Source organism: Corylus avellana, chromosome 2 (assembly GCF_965113065.1).
Source record: "Corylus avellana chromosome 2, dhCorAvel1.hap1.2, whole genome shotgun sequence".
Classification (NCBI taxonomy): domain Eukaryota; kingdom Viridiplantae; phylum Streptophyta; class Magnoliopsida; order Fagales; family Betulaceae; genus Corylus; species Corylus avellana.
Genome location: NC_142491.1, coordinates 25,849,913 through 25,870,545, shown reverse-complemented (window position 1 = coordinate 25,870,545; position 20,633 = coordinate 25,849,913). Strand labels below are relative to the sequence as shown.

Genomic DNA, 20,633 nt, shown 5'->3' with positions numbered 1-20,633 from the left:
AACGTTTACCTTAGATTCCTTTGCTATGTTGTGCTCTATTTTTCTGGCACGACTTTTGCTGGAGTTGTGCGATGAATCCTTTTCTTGGCTTTGTTTGTTTGTTTTGCCGTGCTTGAATGTCTGTGTTGATGAATCCTCGATCTTCCTAGTTGGATTTTGCTAAGGGTTTATTCTCTTGTTTCCAAGACGAGGGATTTTTTTGTTAAGGGTTTACTCGCTTGTTTCCGACGCGAGGGATTTTTTTGTTAAGGTTTTACTCCATTGTACCCGAGGCAGGAGATTTTTTTTTTTTTTGTTAAGGGTTTACTCCCTTGTTTTCGAGGCGAGGGATTTTTTTTCCTTAAGGGTTTACTCCCTTGTTTCCGAGGCAAGGTATTTTTTTGTTAAGGGTTTACTCCTTTGTTCCCGAGGCGGGAGACTTTTTTTCATTAAGGGTTTACTCCCTTGTTTCCCAGGCAAGAGATTTTTTTTTTCGTTAAGGGCTTACTCCCTCGTTCCCGAGGCGGGAGATTTTTTTTGTTAAGGTTTTACTCCCTTGTTTCCGAGGCGAGGGATTTTTTTTGTTAAGGGTTTACTTCCTTGTTCCCGAGGTGGGAGATTTTTTTCGTTAAGGGTTTACTCCCTTGTTCCCGAGGCAGGATTTTTTTTGTTTAAGGATTTACTCCCTTGTTTTTTAGGCGAGAGATTTTTTTTGTTAAGGGTTTACTCCCTTGCTTCCGAGACTACTGGAAGACAGGAAATTTATCACCGGGCCCGATGGTCGTTTTGACCAAGGGTTCTCCAACTCTCAAATGAGTCTTCATGAATAGATTTTTATATTGAAATACTCAAGAATTACAAGAAATAAACATAATGGGAAAATTACTGGTAGTATTTTTTTAGATGATCGGCATTCTAGGGTCTCAGCAGTGGCTTTCCTTCCGCATCCTGTAGATAATAGGCTCCTTGTCGATGACTTCGAAATACTTTGTACGGTCCTTTCCATGTTGGTCCCGAGTTTTCCTACAGCTGGATCTCGGGTGGCTATGTTAACCTTCCGGAGGACCCAATCCCCAATTACGGATCTCGAGGCGTATCTCATTAGCATTCACGAGAAAAGACGGGAGAAAGCCTTCGATTTTTACTCTGTCACTCGGTTGTTTCTGAAGGAGGAAGAGAAGTGCCAGAGACTTCGCAGAAAATACCGGCTCTCGAAGGCTAGGGCTCTTAAGAAAAATGGTCCATCTAGTGAAGGTCACCGACAGCAGCCTTTGATATAGACGGCGATGGCCCTTCAAGGGCCTTAAATTTCTTGTTCATCATATTCCTGGGTGATTGCTCAAATGTGATTCTTTGTACAACGTCTCTTTGGACGTAGAGTACCAAATCAAACCCGGATGTGATGCCTTTGATGTAGTTGGATAAACAAGTAACCGAGTGTCTGTTGTTGCTTGATTTTTTAGGTAACTGTTTTGACTTGATCTTTTGTGGTTGTTGTAATTGAATCTTCCTATAATGTAAAAATCTTCAATGAAACGTTTACCTTAGATTCCTTTGCTATGTTGTGCTCTATTTTTCTGGCACGACTTTTGCTGGAGTTGTGCGATGAATCCTTTTCTTGGCTTTGTTTGTTTGTTTTGCCGTGCTTGAATGTCTGTGTTGATGAATCCTCGATCTTCCTAGTTGGATTTTGCTAAGGGTTTATTCTCTTGTTTCCAAGACGAGGGATTTTTTTGTTAAGGGTTTACTCGCTTGTTTCCGACGCGAGGGATTTTTTTGTTAAGGTTTTACTCCATTGTACCCGAGGCAGGAGATTTTTTTTTTTTTTGTTAAGGGTTTACTCCCTTGTTTTCGAGGCGAGGGATTTTTTTTCCTTAAGGGTTTACTCCCTTGTTTCCGAGGCAAGGTATTTTTTTGTTAAGGGTTTACTCCTTTGTTCCCGAGGCGGGAGACTTTTTTTCATTAAGGGTTTACTCCCTTGTTTCCCAGGCAAGAGATTTTTTTTTTCGTTAAGGGCTTACTCCCTCGTTCCCGAGGCGGGAGATTTTTTTTGTTAAGGTTTTACTCCCTTGTTTCCGAGGCGAGGGATTTTTTTTGTTAAGGGTTTACTTCCTTGTTCCCGAGGTGGGAGATTTTTTTCGTTAAGGGTTTACTCCCTTGTTCCCGAGGCAGGATTTTTTTTGTTTAAGGATTTACTCCCTTGTTTTTTAGGCGAGAGATTTTTTTTGTTAAGGGTTTACTCCCTTGCTTCCGAGACTACTGGAAGACAGGAAATTTATCACCGGGCCCGATGGTCGTTTTGACCAAGGGTTCTCCAACTCTCAAATGAGTCTTCATGAATAGATTTTTATATTGAAATACTCAAGAATTACAAGAAATAAACATAATGGGAAAATTACTGGTAGTATTTTTTTAGATGATCGGCATTCTAGGGTCTCAGCAGTGGCTTTCCTTCCGCATCCTGTAGATAATAGGCTCCTTGTCGATGACTTCGAAATACTTTGTACGGTCCTTTCCATGTTGGTCCCGAGTTTTCCTACAGCTGGATCTCGGGTGGCTATGTTAACCTTCCGGAGGACCCAATCCCCAATTACGGATCTCGAGGCGTATCTCATTAGCATTCACGAGAAAAGACGGGAGAAAGCCTTCGATTTTTACTCTGTCACTCGGTTGTTTCTGAAGGAGGAAGAGAAGTGCCAGAGACTTCGCAGAAAATACCGGCTCTCGAAGGCTAGGGCTCTTAAGAAAAATGGTCCATCTAGTGAAGGTCACCGACAGCAGCCTTTGATATAGACGGCGATGGCCCTTCAAGGGCCTTAAATTTCTTGTTCATCATATTCCTGGGTGATTGCTCAAATGTGATTCTTTGTACAACGTCTCTTTGGACGTAGAGTACCAAATCAAACCCGGATGTGATGCCTTTGATGTAGTTGGATAAACAAGTAACCGAGTGTCTGTTGTTGCTTGATTTTTTAGGTAACTGTTTTGACTTGATCTTTTGTGGTTGTTGTAATTGAATCTTCCTATAATGTAAAAATCTTCAATGAAACGTTTACCTTAGATTCCTTTGCTATGTTGTGCTCTATTTTTCTGGCACGACTTTTGCTGGAGTTGTGCGATGAATCCTTTTCTTGGCTTTGTTTGTTTGTTTTGCCGTGCTTGAATGTCTGTGTTGATGAATCCTCGATCTTCCTAGTTGGATTTTGCTAAGGGTTTATTCTCTTGTTTCCAAGACGAGGGATTTTTTTGTTAAGGGTTTACTCGCTTGTTTCCGACGCGAGGGATTTTTTTGTTAAGGTTTTACTCCATTGTACCCGAGGCAGGAGATTTTTTTTTTTTTTGTTAAGGGTTTACTCCCTTGTTTTCGAGGCGAGGGATTTTTTTTCCTTAAGGGTTTACTCCCTTGTTTCCGAGGCAAGGTATTTTTTTGTTAAGGGTTTACTCCTTTGTTCCCGAGGCGGGAGACTTTTTTTCATTAAGGGTTTACTCCCTTGTTTCCCAGGCAAGAGATTTTTTTTTTCGTTAAGGGCTTACTCCCTCGTTCCCGAGGCGGGAGATTTTTTTTGTTAAGGTTTTACTCCCTTGTTTCCGAGGCGAGGGATTTTTTTTGTTAAGGGTTTACTTCCTTGTTCCCGAGGTGGGAGATTTTTTTCGTTAAGGGTTTACTCCCTTGTTCCCGAGGCAGGATTTTTTTTGTTTAAGGATTTACTCCCTTGTTTTTTAGGCGAGAGATTTTTTTTGTTAAGGGTTTACTCCCTTGCTTCCGAGACTACTGGAAGACAGGAAATTTATCACCGGGCCCGATGGTCGTTTTGACCAAGGGTTCTCCAACTCTCAAATGAGTCTTCATGAATAGATTTTTATATTGAAATACTCAAGAATTACAAGAAATAAACATAATGGGAAAATTACTGGTAGTATTTTTTTAGATGATCGGCATTCTAGGGTCTCAGCAGTGGCTTTCCTTCCGCATCCTGTAGATAATAGGCTCCTTGTCGATGACTTCGAAATACTTTGTACGGTCCTTTCCATGTTGGTCCCGAGTTTTCCTACAGCTGGATCTCGGGTGGCTATGTTAACCTTCCGGAGGACCCAATCCCCAATTACGGATCTCGAGGCGTATCTCATTAGCATTCACGAGAAAAGACGGGAGAAAGCCTTCGATTTTTACTCTGTCACTCGGTTGTTTCTGAAGGAGGAAGAGAAGTGCCAGAGACTTCGCAGAAAATACCGGCTCTCGAAGGCTAGGGCTCTTAAGAAAAATGGTCCATCTAGTGAAGGTCACCGACAGCAGCCTTTGATATAGACGGCGATGGCCCTTCAAGGGCCTTAAATTTCTTGTTCATCATATTCCTGGGTGATTGCTCAAATGTGATTCTTTGTACAACGTCTCTTTGGACGTAGAGTACCAAATCAAACCCGGATGTGATGCCTTTGATGTAGTTGGATAAACAAGTAACCGAGTGTCTGTTGTTGCTTGATTTTTTAGGTAACTGTTTTGACTTGATCTTTTGTGGTTGTTGTAATTGAATCTTCCTATAATGTAAAAATCTTCAATGAAACGTTTACCTTAGATTCCTTTGCTATGTTGTGCTCTATTTTTCTGGCACGACTTTTGCTGGAGTTGTGCGATGAATCCTTTTCTTGGCTTTGTTTGTTTGTTTTGCCGTGCTTGAATGTCTGTGTTGATGAATCCTCGATCTTCCTAGTTGGATTTTGCTAAGGGTTTATTCTCTTGTTTCCAAGACGAGGGATTTTTTTGTTAAGGGTTTACTCGCTTGTTTCCGACGCGAGGGATTTTTTTGTTAAGGTTTTACTCCATTGTACCCGAGGCAGGAGATTTTTTTTTTTTTTGTTAAGGGTTTACTCCCTTGTTTTCGAGGCGAGGGATTTTTTTTCCTTAAGGGTTTACTCCCTTGTTTCCGAGGCAAGGTATTTTTTTGTTAAGGGTTTACTCCTTTGTTCCCGAGGCGGGAGACTTTTTTTCATTAAGGGTTTACTCCCTTGTTTCCCAGGCAAGAGATTTTTTTTTTCGTTAAGGGCTTACTCCCTCGTTCCCGAGGCGGGAGATTTTTTTTGTTAAGGTTTTACTCCCTTGTTTCCGAGGCGAGGGATTTTTTTTGTTAAGGGTTTACTTCCTTGTTCCCGAGGTGGGAGATTTTTTTCGTTAAGGGTTTACTCCCTTGTTCCCGAGGCAGGATTTTTTTTGTTTAAGGATTTACTCCCTTGTTTTTTAGGCGAGAGATTTTTTTTGTTAAGGGTTTACTCCCTTGCTTCCGAGACTACTGGAAGACAGGAAATTTATCACCGGGCCCGATGGTCGTTTTGACCAAGGGTTCTCCAACTCTCAAATGAGTCTTCATGAATAGATTTTTATATTGAAATACTCAAGAATTACAAGAAATAAACATAATGGGAAAATTACTGGTAGTATTTTTTTAGATGATCGGCATTCTAGGGTCTCAGCAGTGGCTTTCCTTCCGCATCCTGTAGATAATAGGCTCCTTGTCGATGACTTCGAAATACTTTGTACGGTCCTTTCCATGTTGGTCCCGAGTTTTCCTACAGCTGGATCTCGGGTGGCTATGTTAACCTTCCGGAGGACCCAATCCCCAATTACGGATCTCGAGGCGTATCTCATTAGCATTCACGAGAAAAGACGGGAGAAAGCCTTCGATTTTTACTCTGTCACTCGGTTGTTTCTGAAGGAGGAAGAGAAGTGCCAGAGACTTCGCAGAAAATACCGGCTCTCGAAGGCTAGGGCTCTTAAGAAAAATGGTCCATCTAGTGAAGGTCACCGACAGCAGCCTTTGATATAGACGGCGATGGCCCTTCAAGGGCCTTAAATTTCTTGTTCATCATATTCCTGGGTGATTGCTCAAATGTGATTCTTTGTACAACGTCTCTTTGGACGTAGAGTACCAAATCAAACCCGGATGTGATGCCTTTGATGTAGTTGGATAAACAAGTAACCGAGTGTCTGTTGTTGCTTGATTTTTTAGGTAACTGTTTTGACTTGATCTTTTGTGGTTGTTGTAATTGAATCTTCCTATAATGTAAAAATCTTCAATGAAACGTTTACCTTAGATTCCTTTGCTATGTTGTGCTCTATTTTTCTGGCACGACTTTTGCTGGAGTTGTGCGATGAATCCTTTTCTTGGCTTTGTTTGTTTGTTTTGCCGTGCTTGAATGTCTGTGTTGATGAATCCTCGATCTTCCTAGTTGGATTTTGCTAAGGGTTTATTCTCTTGTTTCCAAGACGAGGGATTTTTTTGTTAAGGGTTTACTCGCTTGTTTCCGACGCGAGGGATTTTTTTGTTAAGGTTTTACTCCATTGTACCCGAGGCAGGAGATTTTTTTTTTTTTTGTTAAGGGTTTACTCCCTTGTTTTCGAGGCGAGGGATTTTTTTTCCTTAAGGGTTTACTCCCTTGTTTCCGAGGCAAGGTATTTTTTTGTTAAGGGTTTACTCCTTTGTTCCCGAGGCGGGAGACTTTTTTTCATTAAGGGTTTACTCCCTTGTTTCCCAGGCAAGAGATTTTTTTTTTCGTTAAGGGCTTACTCCCTCGTTCCCGAGGCGGGAGATTTTTTTTGTTAAGGTTTTACTCCCTTGTTTCCGAGGCGAGGGATTTTTTTTGTTAAGGGTTTACTTCCTTGTTCCCGAGGTGGGAGATTTTTTTCGTTAAGGGTTTACTCCCTTGTTCCCGAGGCAGGATTTTTTTTGTTTAAGGATTTACTCCCTTGTTTTTTAGGCGAGAGATTTTTTTTGTTAAGGGTTTACTCCCTTGCTTCCGAGACTACTGGAAGACAGGAAATTTATCACCGGGCCCGATGGTCGTTTTGACCAAGGGTTCTCCAACTCTCAAATGAGTCTTCATGAATAGATTTTTATATTGAAATACTCAAGAATTACAAGAAATAAACATAATGGGAAAATTACTGGTAGTATTTTTTTAGATGATCGGCATTCTAGGGTCTCAGCAGTGGCTTTCCTTCCGCATCCTGTAGATAATAGGCTCCTTGTCGATGACTTCGAAATACTTTGTACGGTCCTTTCCATGTTGGTCCCGAGTTTTCCTACAGCTGGATCTCGGGTGGCTATGTTAACCTTCCGGAGGACCCAATCCCCAATTACGGATCTCGAGGCGTATCTCATTAGCATTCACGAGAAAAGACGGGAGAAAGCCTTCGATTTTTACTCTGTCACTCGGTTGTTTCTGAAGGAGGAAGAGAAGTGCCAGAGACTTCGCAGAAAATACCGGCTCTCGAAGGCTAGGGCTCTTAAGAAAAATGGTCCATCTAGTGAAGGTCACCGACAGCAGCCTTTGATATAGACGGCGATGGCCCTTCAAGGGCCTTAAATTTCTTGTTCATCATATTCCTGGGTGATTGCTCAAATGTGATTCTTTGTACAACGTCTCTTTGGACGTAGAGTACCAAATCAAACCCGGATGTGATGCCTTTGATGTAGTTGGATAAACAAGTAACCGAGTGTCTGTTGTTGCTTGATTTTTTAGGTAACTGTTTTGACTTGATCTTTTGTGGTTGTTGTAATTGAATCTTCCTATAATGTAAAAATCTTCAATGAAACGTTTACCTTAGATTCCTTTGCTATGTTGTGCTCTATTTTTCTGGCACGACTTTTGCTGGAGTTGTGCGATGAATCCTTTTCTTGGCTTTGTTTGTTTGTTTTGCCGTGCTTGAATGTCTGTGTTGATGAATCCTCGATCTTCCTAGTTGGATTTTGCTAAGGGTTTATTCTCTTGTTTCCAAGACGAGGGATTTTTTTGTTAAGGGTTTACTCGCTTGTTTCCGACGCGAGGGATTTTTTTGTTAAGGTTTTACTCCATTGTACCCGAGGCAGGAGATTTTTTTTTTTTTTGTTAAGGGTTTACTCCCTTGTTTTCGAGGCGAGGGATTTTTTTTCCTTAAGGGTTTACTCCCTTGTTTCCGAGGCAAGGTATTTTTTTGTTAAGGGTTTACTCCTTTGTTCCCGAGGCGGGAGACTTTTTTTCATTAAGGGTTTACTCCCTTGTTTCCCAGGCAAGAGATTTTTTTTTTCGTTAAGGGTTTACTCCCTCGTTCCCGAGGCGGGAGATTTTTTTTGTTAAGGTTTTACTCCCTTGTTTCCGAGGCGAGGGATTTTTTTTGTTAAGGGTTTACTTCCTTGTTCCCGAGGTGGGAGATTTTTTTCGTTAAGGGTTTACTCCCTTGTTCCCGAGGCAGGATTTTTTTTGTTTAAGGATTTACTCCCTTGTTTTTTAGGCGAGAGATTTTTTTTGTTAAGGGTTTACTCCCTTGCTTCCGGGACTACTGGAAGACAGGAAATTTATCACCGGGCCCGATGGTCGTTTTGACCAAGGGTTCTCCAACTCTCAAATGAGTCTTCATGAATAGAGTTTTATATTGAAATACTCAAGAATTACAAGAAATAAATATAATGGGAAAATTACTGATAGTATTTTTTCAGATGATCGGCATTCTAGGGTCTCAGCAGTGGCTTTCCTTCCGCATCCTGTAGATAATAGGCTCCTTGTCGATGACTTCGAAATACTTTGTACGGTCCTTTCCATGTTGGTCCCGAGTTTTCCAACAGCTGGATCTCGGGTGGCTATGTTAACCTTCCGGAGGACCCAATCCCCAATCTTGAACTGTCTCGGCTTGACTTTTTTATTCAAATATCTGGTTGTTCTTTGTTGATAGGCTGCCATCATTGCTTAAGCATTATCCCTCTTCTCTTGGAGCAAATCCAAGCTTAACTTTATTCCTTCTTCGTTCATCTCGGGGTTGTAATGCTTCACTCGGAAGCTAATCGAACCGATTTCTACCGGGATGACTGCCTCGGATCCGAATGCCAAAGAGAAAGGGGTTTCTCCAGTTGGGGCTTGGATGGTAGTTCTGTATGACCATAGCACTTCTAGAAGGATTTCTACCCATGCTTCTTTCTTGTCTTCGAGCTTCTTCTTCAGAGTTTTCATCAAAGTTTTGTTTGTCACTTCTACCTAACCGTTGGCCTGAGGGTGTCCAGGAGACGAGAAGTACTTTCTAATATGGAGCTTAGCACACGAACTTCGAAATGATTCGCAATCAAATTGTTTTCCGTTGTCGGTTACAAAAGCATGCGTGATGCCGTACTGACAAACAACTGCTTTCCAGAGAAAATTCCTTATGTTCCCAGTGCTTATAGTGGCTAATGCCTCAGCTTCTGCCCACTTAGTAAAATAATCAACAGCAACCACGACAAACCGACACCCTCCTTTTCCTATTGGAAGTGGGCCCACTAAGTCAACCCCCAATTGCGCGAAGGGCCATGGAGCCGAAACCGAGCTTAATTCTTCAGGTAGATTGGCTAGTATTCTGTCAAATCATTGGCATTTGTCGCAATGTTTTATCATTTCATGGGAATCTCGATTCATTCCTGGCCAGTAATACCCTGCTCGGATAGCTTTGTGAGCTAACATTCTTCCTCCCGAGTGGCTGCCGCACACCCCTTCGTGAATTTCTCTAAGCACGTATGCAGCTTCATCCTTTGATAGGCACTTGAGCAGAGGGAGGGTGTAACCCCTTCGGTACAGGGCCCCATCAACTAGTGTGAAGCGTGCTGCTTGGATGCGAATCTTCCGTGCTAACTTGTTATCGGATGGCAGCTTGCCCTCCTTGAGAAATTGTAAGATATTGTGGCCCCATTTTGGACATTGCTCCCTCTCTTCAATGCACGCCACTTGATTCGCTTGGACAATCGGGGGTTCGGTTAACTCCTGAATTGGGTGATCAACCACTATGATTTCTTCCTTGGTAGTGAAGCCCATACGAGCTAAGGCATCTGCCTGCGAGTTTTCTTCTCTGGGTATTTTCATAAAAGTTATTTTGTCGAAGAATTCCATGATCTCCTTTACCTTCGTCAAATACTTCTTCATTTTGCTTCCCTAAGCCTCATACTCTCCTCGAACGTGTCTAACTACTACCTGGGAGTCACTTCTAACCTCTAGGTTTTTTACTCCTATTTTCCTTGCCATGTTCATTCCGAGGATCACGGCTCTAGAGCCCAATTGACCAATCTTCCTGATAAATCTAGCTTTTGCAAGATTTTTCTCAAGGGATACTCAGTCAATACCTTGATTGTATGAGCCTGAAAATATGGCCTCAACCTCCGGGCAGATGTGACCAAGGCAAATGCTAGTTTTTCGATCCGTGAGTATCATTCTTTGGCACTGTGCAGGGCTTTGCTAACGAAGTAGATGGGCTTTTGCACTCCTTGTTCTTCTCAGATTAAGGCTAAGCTTATGGCTGATGGAGATACCACCAAGTACAGGTATAAGGCTTCCCCTTCTACCGATTGGCTTAGTAGTGGTGGGCTAACTAAATATTCCTTCAATTCCTGGAAAGCTTTGTCACATTCCGAACTCTAGGAGAAAGCCTTCTTCAGGATCTTGAAGAAGGGAAGGCATTTATCAGTTGAGCGAGAGACAAACCGATTTAATGTAGTTATCCTGCCCGTTAACTGGTGAAGCTACTTTGTGCTTTGACGCGCTTACATGTCTAGGATCACCTTGATTTTTTCGAGGTTAGCTTCAATTCCTCTTCGGGATACAATGAACCCAAGAAACTTGCCCGGGGCTACTCCAAACGTACATTTGGAAGGATTGAGCTTCATCCCATAGTACCTTAGCGTATCAAACGCCTTGGCTAGGTCCGCGTTGTGGTTGGCAGCTCATATGCTCTTTACCAGCATATCATCTACATATACTTCCATATTCCGCCCTATTTATTGTAGAAACATCTTGTTGACTAATCACTTGTATGTAGCTCCTGCATTTTTCAGTCCAAATGGCATGACTCGATAGCAATACAGATTTGTGTCGGTCATGAAGGCCATTTTTTTTTGGTCGGACTCGTGCATGGATATCTGGTTATACCCCGAGAATGCATCCATAAAGGTTAGTAGCTCATGTCCCGAGGTTGAATCGACAAGCTAGTCTATTTGCGGCAATGGGTGTTATCTTTGGGGCATGCTTTGTTGAGATCAGTGAAGTCGACACACATTTTCCATTTTTCATTCGACTTTTTTAGTAGTACCACATTTGCCATACTAGATCTCTTTAATGAACCTGGCTTCACGTAATTTTTCGACTTCTTCGGCAGCAACTTTGCTTTTCTTAGTCGAGTACCCCCTCCGCTTCTAACATACTGGCTTAAAACTAGGATCAGTGTTCAACTTGTGCACCATGACCGAAGGTGCTATTCCTGGCATGTCTTCGTGACTCCAAGCGAATACATCACAATTATCGTGGAGGAAGGATTCGACCTCTTCTGTCACGATCGAGTCTAGCTGGGACCCAATTTTGATGACTCTATCAGGTTCGTCGACCGAGAATTCCTCAAGATCTTCAACCGGTTCACCGCCCTTTAATTGCTATCTTTCCTCCTTACTTGTGCTCCTAGGGGCCAGAGTCCTCGGGCATTCTTTCATAGAGATGTTGTAGCATTGTCGAGCAGCTCGTTGATCGCCCCTTACTTCTCCAACTCCATGATCCATTGGGAATTTCATCTTGAGATGCGGAGTTGACGTGATGGCTCTTAGTTTATTAAGAGTCGTTCTCCCGATAATAGCATTGTAGGCGGATGGTCGGTTGACCAACAGAAAACGTACCATCACCATCACCTGCCTCGGGTATGATCCGGCTATGACCAGTAGCTCGATTGATTCGACCAATTGAAATTGTTCCCCTGTGAATCCCATCAAGGGGCAGCTAGTTGGGATGATTTTCTCCTGTCCCAGATTTAGATTTTTAAATGCATACCAATATAGGATGTCTACCGAGCTCCTGTTATCCACCAGGATGTGATGGACATTATGATTTGCCACTGTTAGGGTGACAACCAAAGTGTCTGTGTTTGGGTGCAATATATCCACGTAATCTGCATCCGAGAATCCAATTATCATCTCACTCCTTCGGGACTGCTTCATGGGTCTTCCTATAGTGTAGACTTCATGAGAGCTTTCCAATTGATGGGCGTAGGCCTTCCTTGCCCTTCCTGACTCTCCCCCTCCAGGGAATCCACCAATTATGGTGTGGATTTCTGGGATGTTAGCTTTGTTCTGGGGTTCATGGATTAGGCGAGCTGGCCTTCCTCTAGGCTCCTCCCATCTCGCTCTCTCCTCCCGAGGATACCTACTTAGAGTCCTGCGGTTGGAACTTCTGCTTCGATGTCATTCCTGTGGTTGTTGATCTCTAGGAGGATGGTAGTTTACCTCTCGGACGTAGTTTTCCCAAGGAGGGGCTGCTCTTCTTTGTTCTCCCAAGAATCGCACGAGTTTACCATTTTGGATAAACTCGATGAGATGTCACAAGGCAATGCAACCTTCTGTGTAATGCCCATTGACCTCATAGAACTCGCAATAGCGATTTGAAATCTGATTTTGTGGTGCCCCGGGAGGTCTTCGATATTTCAAATCTTTCTTGATCTCCATCAAGACCTTGGAAATGTTGGCATTAAGTGGAGTGAAATTGTGATTGTTAAACTTCTTCTTGAAGTGCTTTGGGGCGTCAAACCCCAAGTGATCTTTCCTCTTCTTTTCTTCCAATTTCTTGGGAGTTTTCCGATTTGACCTCATTGCCTTCAAGGTCTCTTCTTTGTTGATTAACTCTTCCACCTTGTCTAGTAGCTCCTAGAGGTTGTTCGGCTGCCTTCTCGCGATTTTCCTCGCCATCGGCTCCTCGGGTGAGATACCGTTATAGACGGTGGAAAAGATTACATTGTTGGTAGGATCTTCTACCTTCAACTTTTCAGTATTAAACCGAATCATAAATTCTTTCAAACTCCCCCCCTCTCGCTTGTGGAGCATCAACAGATACCCGAAAGGCTTCTTCCTTTCTCTGGAACACAGGAAGTGAGTGAGGAAAATTCGAGCCAAATCCTCAAAGGTAGCCACAGAATTAGGCGCTAGGCTTTGGAACCACTCTCTTGCGTTTCTCAAGAGTGTAGTTGGGAAGGCTTTGCACGCTATTTTGTCGGGAATGGCGTGCAGAGTTAGGTGCATCCGATAGTTCTCCAGATGCTCGGTTGGATCTCCGACCCCACTATAGCTCGGGATCTGGGGTGTTTTGAATTTGTTGTGGAGAGGGTGATCGATTACCTGTTTGGTGAAGGTTGTCTCCATCCCGGCGAAGAGCTTGCTTACCACTGCAGTTTTATACTTCTCCTTCTTCTCCATGGCCTCCAGTTTGGTCTTAAGTTCTGCCAACGCTTTGTCTACCTCTCCTTGAGGAGCCATGATTGGTGGCGGTTCTGCTATTTTATGGGAGTTTTCACCTCAGTGGGTGTGGCTGGGCAGGGGAGGGCAACTCTCGCCTTGTTGGCTATGACCATCAAAATGGAGGTCTCAGTTATTGGAGTGATGATCGTGATTTCTTTGCCCATCAGACTATTCAGCCTAATTGATTTGAGATGGAGATGAAATCGGAGTCACAATTCTCATTCTGCTGGATTAGTAGCACCATTTGTGCTTCGAGAGAAGCAATGCGCTCCTTGTCGCCGACATTCTGACTCGCTGGTGGTGGCCTTTGATTGGCCTGGGCCGGTGGTTGTTCAGTGCAGGCGCAGCTTCTCTACCTTGTATTCACCATTACTGCGGATATTGTTTTTGTAAGAACGGCTTAGTCGTTCCCACATACAGCGCCAAACTGTTGAAGCAATTTCCAGTCGATGAACTCAAGGGAATCCAAGTCTCCAAGCTACGCCATTCATTGTTCACACCTTCTGTCAGACCTACAAAACTAGAGCACACATTAAGAGGATGCGCCAGATGTTGGCCGGCGATTCCTCCTCCAATGCTTAAGTTAGTGTGTATGTAAACTTAGTGTATGTCTTAGTGGTCGTCCTTGTACCTTTGGAGTGAGGCCTTTTATAGTTGATCATGCAGAGGTGGTTATGATGGACGGGCAGAGGATCCAGGATGTGGGCGTAACAGCCGGTAGAGTTAATATTCATGTCTCCTCTCTTTATGATTGGTAAGAGGCCGTTACATATATTGACAGGATTTCGAGGATGGTATGTATCTGTCAGGAGTCTTTTAAAAGCAGGATCATAACCATTCCGGTGATCTTGCTATGTGTGAGCTGTCCATATAGCCGAATTGTATCCTGATTATGACAGATGCATCTGGATGTTAAGTGTAGGAGATTCATTATGACACAGTATTTGGTCTATGGTCGTCAAAGAGTGTAAGAGACGACGCCGTATCCATTGCTTTGTGCTAGGTTGCATTCAGTGAGCCCATTTGGATGTATCCGGCTTTCTTGGGTCGTTGGACCTTCGACTCGTGGGTTTGAGTGATGGGTTTATGTGTAACAGCATGAAAGATTGAATCACAGTCCTTCTAGTCTTGAAAATACTTTACTTTTGTGATGTAGATCCCCCTTGATGAATGAATGGTTGAGGTTGGCAACGAAGGTATATGGAAAGAATCTACTGGGGTCAAGTGAAAATTTTGGGGATCTCCCTCCGCCCCTATTGATAAAGCAAAGAGAGTTGTTTAACTATAGGCACTCCTCTCTATAGTAAGTGGTCGAACAAGCGTTTGAAATTTTGAAGAAACAATTCCCTATATTAAAAAAGAGGCAACAAGTGGTCCCCCTAAGTTGATAAAATGAAGCATGACACTCACAAAATAGTTATTATTTCAACTAATATCAACAACGAAAATCCAACTAAGCAAACACCTAATTCCCTAAAACAGCAACATCCCTTGAGTAATACATCTTGGTGATCCACAAGTGGCAGATAAAAGCGTTAAACCAAGCCCCAAGCATAACCCACATAACTCAATTGAAAGGAAATGTAATCGCATCTTGTTTGTCTCTTTGTTATGAAGTTTCTTTCCAACTGGAGTAATGCTATAAAGAGAATTGAAGTTTTCATTGAGTCTTCCTAAATGTGATGTGGCTTTTAAAATTACCATTAAATTTGAAATAGTAATTATTGAATTTTCATCTATTAGTAATTTTAAAAACCACATCATATTTGGAAGGGCTCAAGGAATGCTCTAATCCTCCTTATAGTAGTACTCCAAAAAAAACTACTTATTGTCTCTAAAATACCAAATTTCCATGCAGATGGGACCAATAACTAGGCCCACCTATTTCAACGGTTGATCATTAACTTTTCACAACATCACAAAAGCACCTCAAGCTTTTAAAAAGCAACTTTCAAAGTTAGCTTTTTATCTTCATTTTGGTTAAATAATTAAATTATTAATTATCTATTATGTTAACTAGCACATAACCCGCGCTATGCGCGAAATTCTTCATTATTATTTAATTTCAAAAACTTAAACGCATCCCATCTTACTTTTCATTATAAGTTAAAATAGGTGTGCGCAAAAATCTATCACACATCTTTTAATGAAAATACATACTAAATGTTATACACCAGTACATTACTGAACATGTACTTTTTTCTTTTTTCAAGTGTACCAAACATGTACTTAATGAAAAGTATAAAAGAAAAAAAAAAATAGCAAGAAGAAAACTTGAATTATGATTATCAAAATATTAATAGAAAATTAGTAGGAAACTCTGATATTGTTAATGTGATCATGTGATACTTATTATATTTCAATACAAATAAAACCCATAAAGTTCTGATCATTTCAAAAAAAAAAAAAATACAAAGTAAAATAAACAAAATCTTACAAAGAAAGGGAGTGATAGGGAGCAAAACAAACGAACCCAGAAAAATTTTCAAACTGACGTGACAGACTGTGAGTGAAAAGAAGGGAGAGAGAATTACATTTTTTTTTTAATTTAAAAACCATTGCCATATTAATTTGAAAATTTTTTTAGGTTCATTTATTTGGCTCCCTAGCACTTCTCTACAAAGAATATATATCATTCATTCTTTTTTGAAATAGTGGTCATTGCTTTCTCATTAAAACAAATCAACCATAAAATAGTATGCTTCATCGTTACAATGTCTGAGATACAATCAAAATAAAACTTTTACTCGATAAACAAAATCTTCTCTCTTCTTTTTAATACAAAATAAAACACATATTTCACTCAATATTTAATGCAATCAAATAAATCTCTTCAACACTTTCCTTTTCAGAATCCCAAAATCCTGAAAAGACAATTTATTTGGTTTAAAATTCAAATTTGTTTTACACGTAGGAGAGAAGTTGGCCATGAGTTCGGTTTGTGTTGTGTCCGTATCAAACGTCTTCTGAAAAATGAAGAAAAAAAAAATTAAAAAAAATCCGAGTAAATCAAAAAAATGAAAAAAAAAAAATCCAATAAAATATTCAAATGAATTAAAACATAAAATCTTATTGGTGTGATACCTATTATATTTCAATACAAAGAAACTTTCTAGAGAAACAAACATAAAAACTATCAATTTACTGTCGTGAAAAATTTATACATAGATACACAAAGATAAATCCAAGCAACAAAATTTTCAATTAAATAGAAACCCTAGACAGAATCAAATACAGTGCAAAAATAAACAAAATCTTTTTATTTTATAAGTACCTAATAAAACAAAATATTGCACTCAGCATTTAACGCGATCAGATAAATCCTCTCAAGTTCAATGTTCGAAAGAATTTCTATTCTTTTCTTTGCACAAAAATTAAATAAACACACTATAATCTTCCATTAGCTTACTAAAAATCCAAACAATTTATTATCTTAATTCAGAAGATGCAATTTTCATCAAAGAACAAATTGCAAAAACAGAAATAAACAACCTACAAGTACAGTTAATACTCAATTACAATTGTTTAGAGAGGGTTCTGTTATTCTTATTAAGGGTCCGATTGCAATTTTAATAAGTACGATTTTAAAAATTTATTTTTTAAAAAATTATGTTTTTGAAAGGTTAAGAATAAGAATTCCATCGGGATTGAATTTATAGGTTATTATTATTGAAGAGTGAAAAAAAAAAAAAAAAAAAAAAAAAAAAAAGGTTAAATTCTTGAAGTTGTAGTTTTTCTCAAATAAAAAATATACATCTGGAAGATTAAGAAGAAGAATTACTTCAGGTTGATTTTTTAGGTTGTTATATTTGAAGATTTGAAGAGTTGAGAGAGAGCGACATGAAAAAAAAAAAAAAAAAAAAAAAAAAGTTAAATTGGTGAGAGAGAGAGAGAGAGAGAGAGAGAGAGAAAAAAAATTCGAAATAATTGGGAGATCTTTATTTTGTAGGCCTTATTATTTTGTAGATAATCTATTATTATTCAATTAAACACAATATAAGTTTCTAAAGAGTTTCTATTCTTTTTTCTGCACAAAAATTAAATAAACACACTATAATCTTCCATTAGCCCACTAAAAATCCAAACAATTTATTATCTTAATTCAGAAGTTGCAATTTTCATCAAAGAACAAACTGCAAAAAATAAAAAATAAGTAACCTATAAATACAATTAATACTCAATTACAATTGTTTGGAGAGGGTTGTGTTATTCTTATTAAGGGTCCGATTGCACCTTTAATAAGTACGATTTTAAAAATTGACTTTTTAAAAATTTTCATTTTTGAAAGGTTAAGAATAAGAATTACTTCGGGGTTTAATTTTTAGGTTATTATTGTTCAAGAGTGGAGAGAGAAAAAAAAAAGTTAATTCTTGATGTTGTAGTTTTTCTCAACAAAAAATAAAAAATAAATAACATACAAATGGAAGATTAAGAAGAAGAATTACTTCTTGTTGATTTTTTAGGTTGTTATATTTGAAGAGTTGAGAGAGAGATGTGGGGAGAAAGAAAAAGAAAGAAAAAAAAAAAAGTTAAATCGGTCACAGAGAGAGAGAGAGAGAGAAAATCTGAAATAATTGGGAAATCTTTATTTTGTAGATAATCTATTATTCTGTTAAATCGGTCTCAGAGAGAGAGAGAGAAAATCCAAAATAATTGGGAAATCTTTATTTTGTAGATAATCTATTATTAATCAGATTGTTTTTCAATGGCTTATTATTTAGGGAAAAAAAAAAAAAAAGAATTCCTATTTTATAAATTATCTATTATTACATGCACAAAGTATATGTAGGAAAAAAAAAAAAAAAAAAAGGTAAAGTCCACTTAGCCCCCTCAAACTACCACCCCAACGACAATCTACCCTCCAAACTATCAATTGCAACAATTTACCCCTCAACCTACCAAAACAATGACAATGTACCCCCAATTTTAACAAAATGACAAAACTACCCTTACTAAAATGAAAACAAAAATACTAAAATTTAATTTTTTTTAAAAAAATTTAAGGGTATTTTTGTCTTATTGAAAATTTTATAGGGGTAATTTCGTCATTTTGCTAGCATTGAGGAGTACATTGTCATTGTTTTGGTAGTTTAGAGGGTAGATTGTCGCAATTGATAGTTTGGGGGATAGATTGTCATTAAGATGGTAGTTTGAAGGGGTTAAAGTGGACTTTACCCAAAAAAAAATCTTCTTCTCTAACCTTTTCTAAATTTGAATTAAAAATATTAAAGTGACTAAAAGTATTAATACATAATAATTTGATTTGTATTATTTGTTTCCTTATTTGATTTGGACATTAATAATATTTAATATTGTACATTAAATGTTTGAATTTAATGAAATCGCAATTATATATATATATATATATATATATATATATATATTAACCAATGTCGTTTGTTTCCGATTTAATAAATAAACTTATAATAATTCTCTAGTCAACATGGGTAACACAACAATATCTTATCTATGTGATTAAACAAAATCTTAATTATCTATTTGTAAGTTGTGCATGAATCTTTATTTTAACTTGGGCCCTCAGCGTGTGAATGTATGCTTGCTTGCTTTAATATTTAATGTGATTTTAGAATACTTTGATGTGATCGAGAATCAATCTCTTCTCAGAGAAAGTGACTCTAAAGCAAATAAATCTATAGAGTTGACCCGACATTGGTTTCTTTAATTTCCTCTAACTTGACCTCTTATATATATATATATATATATATATATTTGCACATGCGAGGGAGGCTTATTGGGACTACTAGCCTAAATTCTTATAAAAGCCATCACAAATGTAAACTAATATCATAATTTCCGGCTTAATCATCATGCACATAAAATTTTAATAATTAATTAATTAATTATTAGTATAGAATATAAATTCACGTCATTCAATATAGCAGTTTACTAAATATTTAATGTAACAATTTACTAAATAACATTACTTAATAGTAGTAGAAAGCATTAGGAAGGTGGGATGATGCTCACAAGATGGAGTAGTATGGGAGGAAGGACATTTGTCAGCATTTACTTGAGATTTAGAATATGCTCCTTTGTTCACCAAGAATCACCATTAGGCATAAACAAAATCATATATATATATATATATATATATATATAAAAGCCGAATCACTCTCAAAAGTGTCTTAATATTGCAACATGTGGCGTGAACCCTTTTTATTTTAATGCTAAACCGATTTTTTAAGGCATAATTTGTGAACCGATTTTTTAAGAGTAAAACGGTTTTTACTTAAAAAACCGGTCATTAAATTAGAGTAATTAATAACGTTTAATTATATTTCAAGAGTTTTCCATATATAAATTATTTCATAAATTTAGTATTATCAATGTCCAAATCAAATAAGGAAACAAATAATATAAATCATATCATATATCATATATAATAGCCGAAACCTTATGTTGAAGTGCCTTCAAATCGCGACATGTGGCATGAACCTATTTTTTTTTAAAATACTAAACCGATTTTTTATAAATTGAACGGGTTCATATTTTTGTTCTCTCTATCTCTCCATTTTTCCTCTCTCTTAACGTCTCGCTCTCTTTTTTTTTTTCCAACTCATTCACTCTCATTCCACGTCTCTCTCTCTTGAACCGGTTCATATATTTGTGTCTATTTCTCCTTTTTTTTACTCTCTCAACGTCTCTCTTTTTTCTCTCCAATTCTTTTACTCCTTTTCCACGTCTCTCTCTCTCCAGTCTCCAACATTAACATATTTCCTCTTTTTTCTCTCCACCTTTCTCTTTCTCCACTCTCCAACATTAACAAAAAAGATTTTATTTATTTTACTCTATATTTTCTGAAATGATTAGAACTTTATGGGTTTTATTTGTATTACAATATAATAAGCATTACATCAACAATATCAGAGTTTCCTACTAATTTTCTATTAATATTTTGATAATCAGAATTCAAGTTTCATTCTTGCTATTTTTTGTTTCTTTTATACTTTTCATTAAGTACATGTTTGGTACACTTCAAAAAAAAAAAAAAAAAAACATGTTTAGTAATGACTGTAATGTACTACTATATAACCTTTAGTATGTATTTTTATTAAAAGATGCGTAATAGATTTTTTTTACAAACCTATTTTAACTTATAATGAAAAGTAAGATAAGATGCATTTAAGTTTTGAAATTAAATTATAATGAAGAATCCTGCGCATAGTGCTGGTTACGTGCTAGTATACATAAAGGCTGAAGCGTTTAATTTGCTTGTATGTATGTGTGTTTCTTATAGGCGGAAGAACCTAATGTTAACTTTCCAATGCTTATTCTTTGACGTGACAATAAAAATTATCATTAGATGAATAACAAATGAAAATACGTATAACATCCAAAATAATAATTTTCACAGCCACATCAGGAATTAAGCACTTA

At 38.4% G+C, this 20,633-nt stretch overlaps 3 protein-coding genes across 3 annotated transcripts; all 3 read right to left on the bottom strand.

Annotated features, from left to right (window-relative positions):
- Positions 1-8,979: 8,979 nt before the first annotated feature.
- LOC148587562 (uncharacterized) lies at positions 8,980-9,894 on the bottom strand. The gene is made up of 2 exons (XM_088512687.1): positions 9,410-9,894; positions 8,980-9,334 (listed from the first exon to the last, which is right to left on the bottom strand). Exons 1-2 carry the CDS (start codon positions 9,892-9,894, stop codon positions 8,980-8,982), a joined length of 840 nt encoding a protein of 279 aa, XP_088368813.1.
- A 1,496-nt stretch (positions 9,895-11,390) lies between these two features.
- Positions 11,391-12,593, bottom strand: LOC132167629 (uncharacterized). Its single transcript, XM_059578641.2, has 2 exons — positions 12,328-12,593; positions 11,391-12,162 (listed from the first exon to the last, which is right to left on the bottom strand). The coding sequence occupies exons 1-2, from the start codon at positions 12,591-12,593 to the stop codon at positions 11,391-11,393; spliced, it is 1,038 nt and encodes a 345-aa protein (XP_059434624.1).
- Positions 12,594-12,647: 54 nt separating this feature from the next.
- LOC148587561 (uncharacterized) lies at positions 12,648-13,253 on the bottom strand. Its single transcript, XM_088512686.1, has one exon. The coding sequence runs from the start codon at positions 13,251-13,253 to the stop codon at positions 12,648-12,650; it is 606 nt and encodes a 201-aa protein (XP_088368812.1).
- Positions 13,254-20,633: the final 7,380 nt, after the last annotated feature.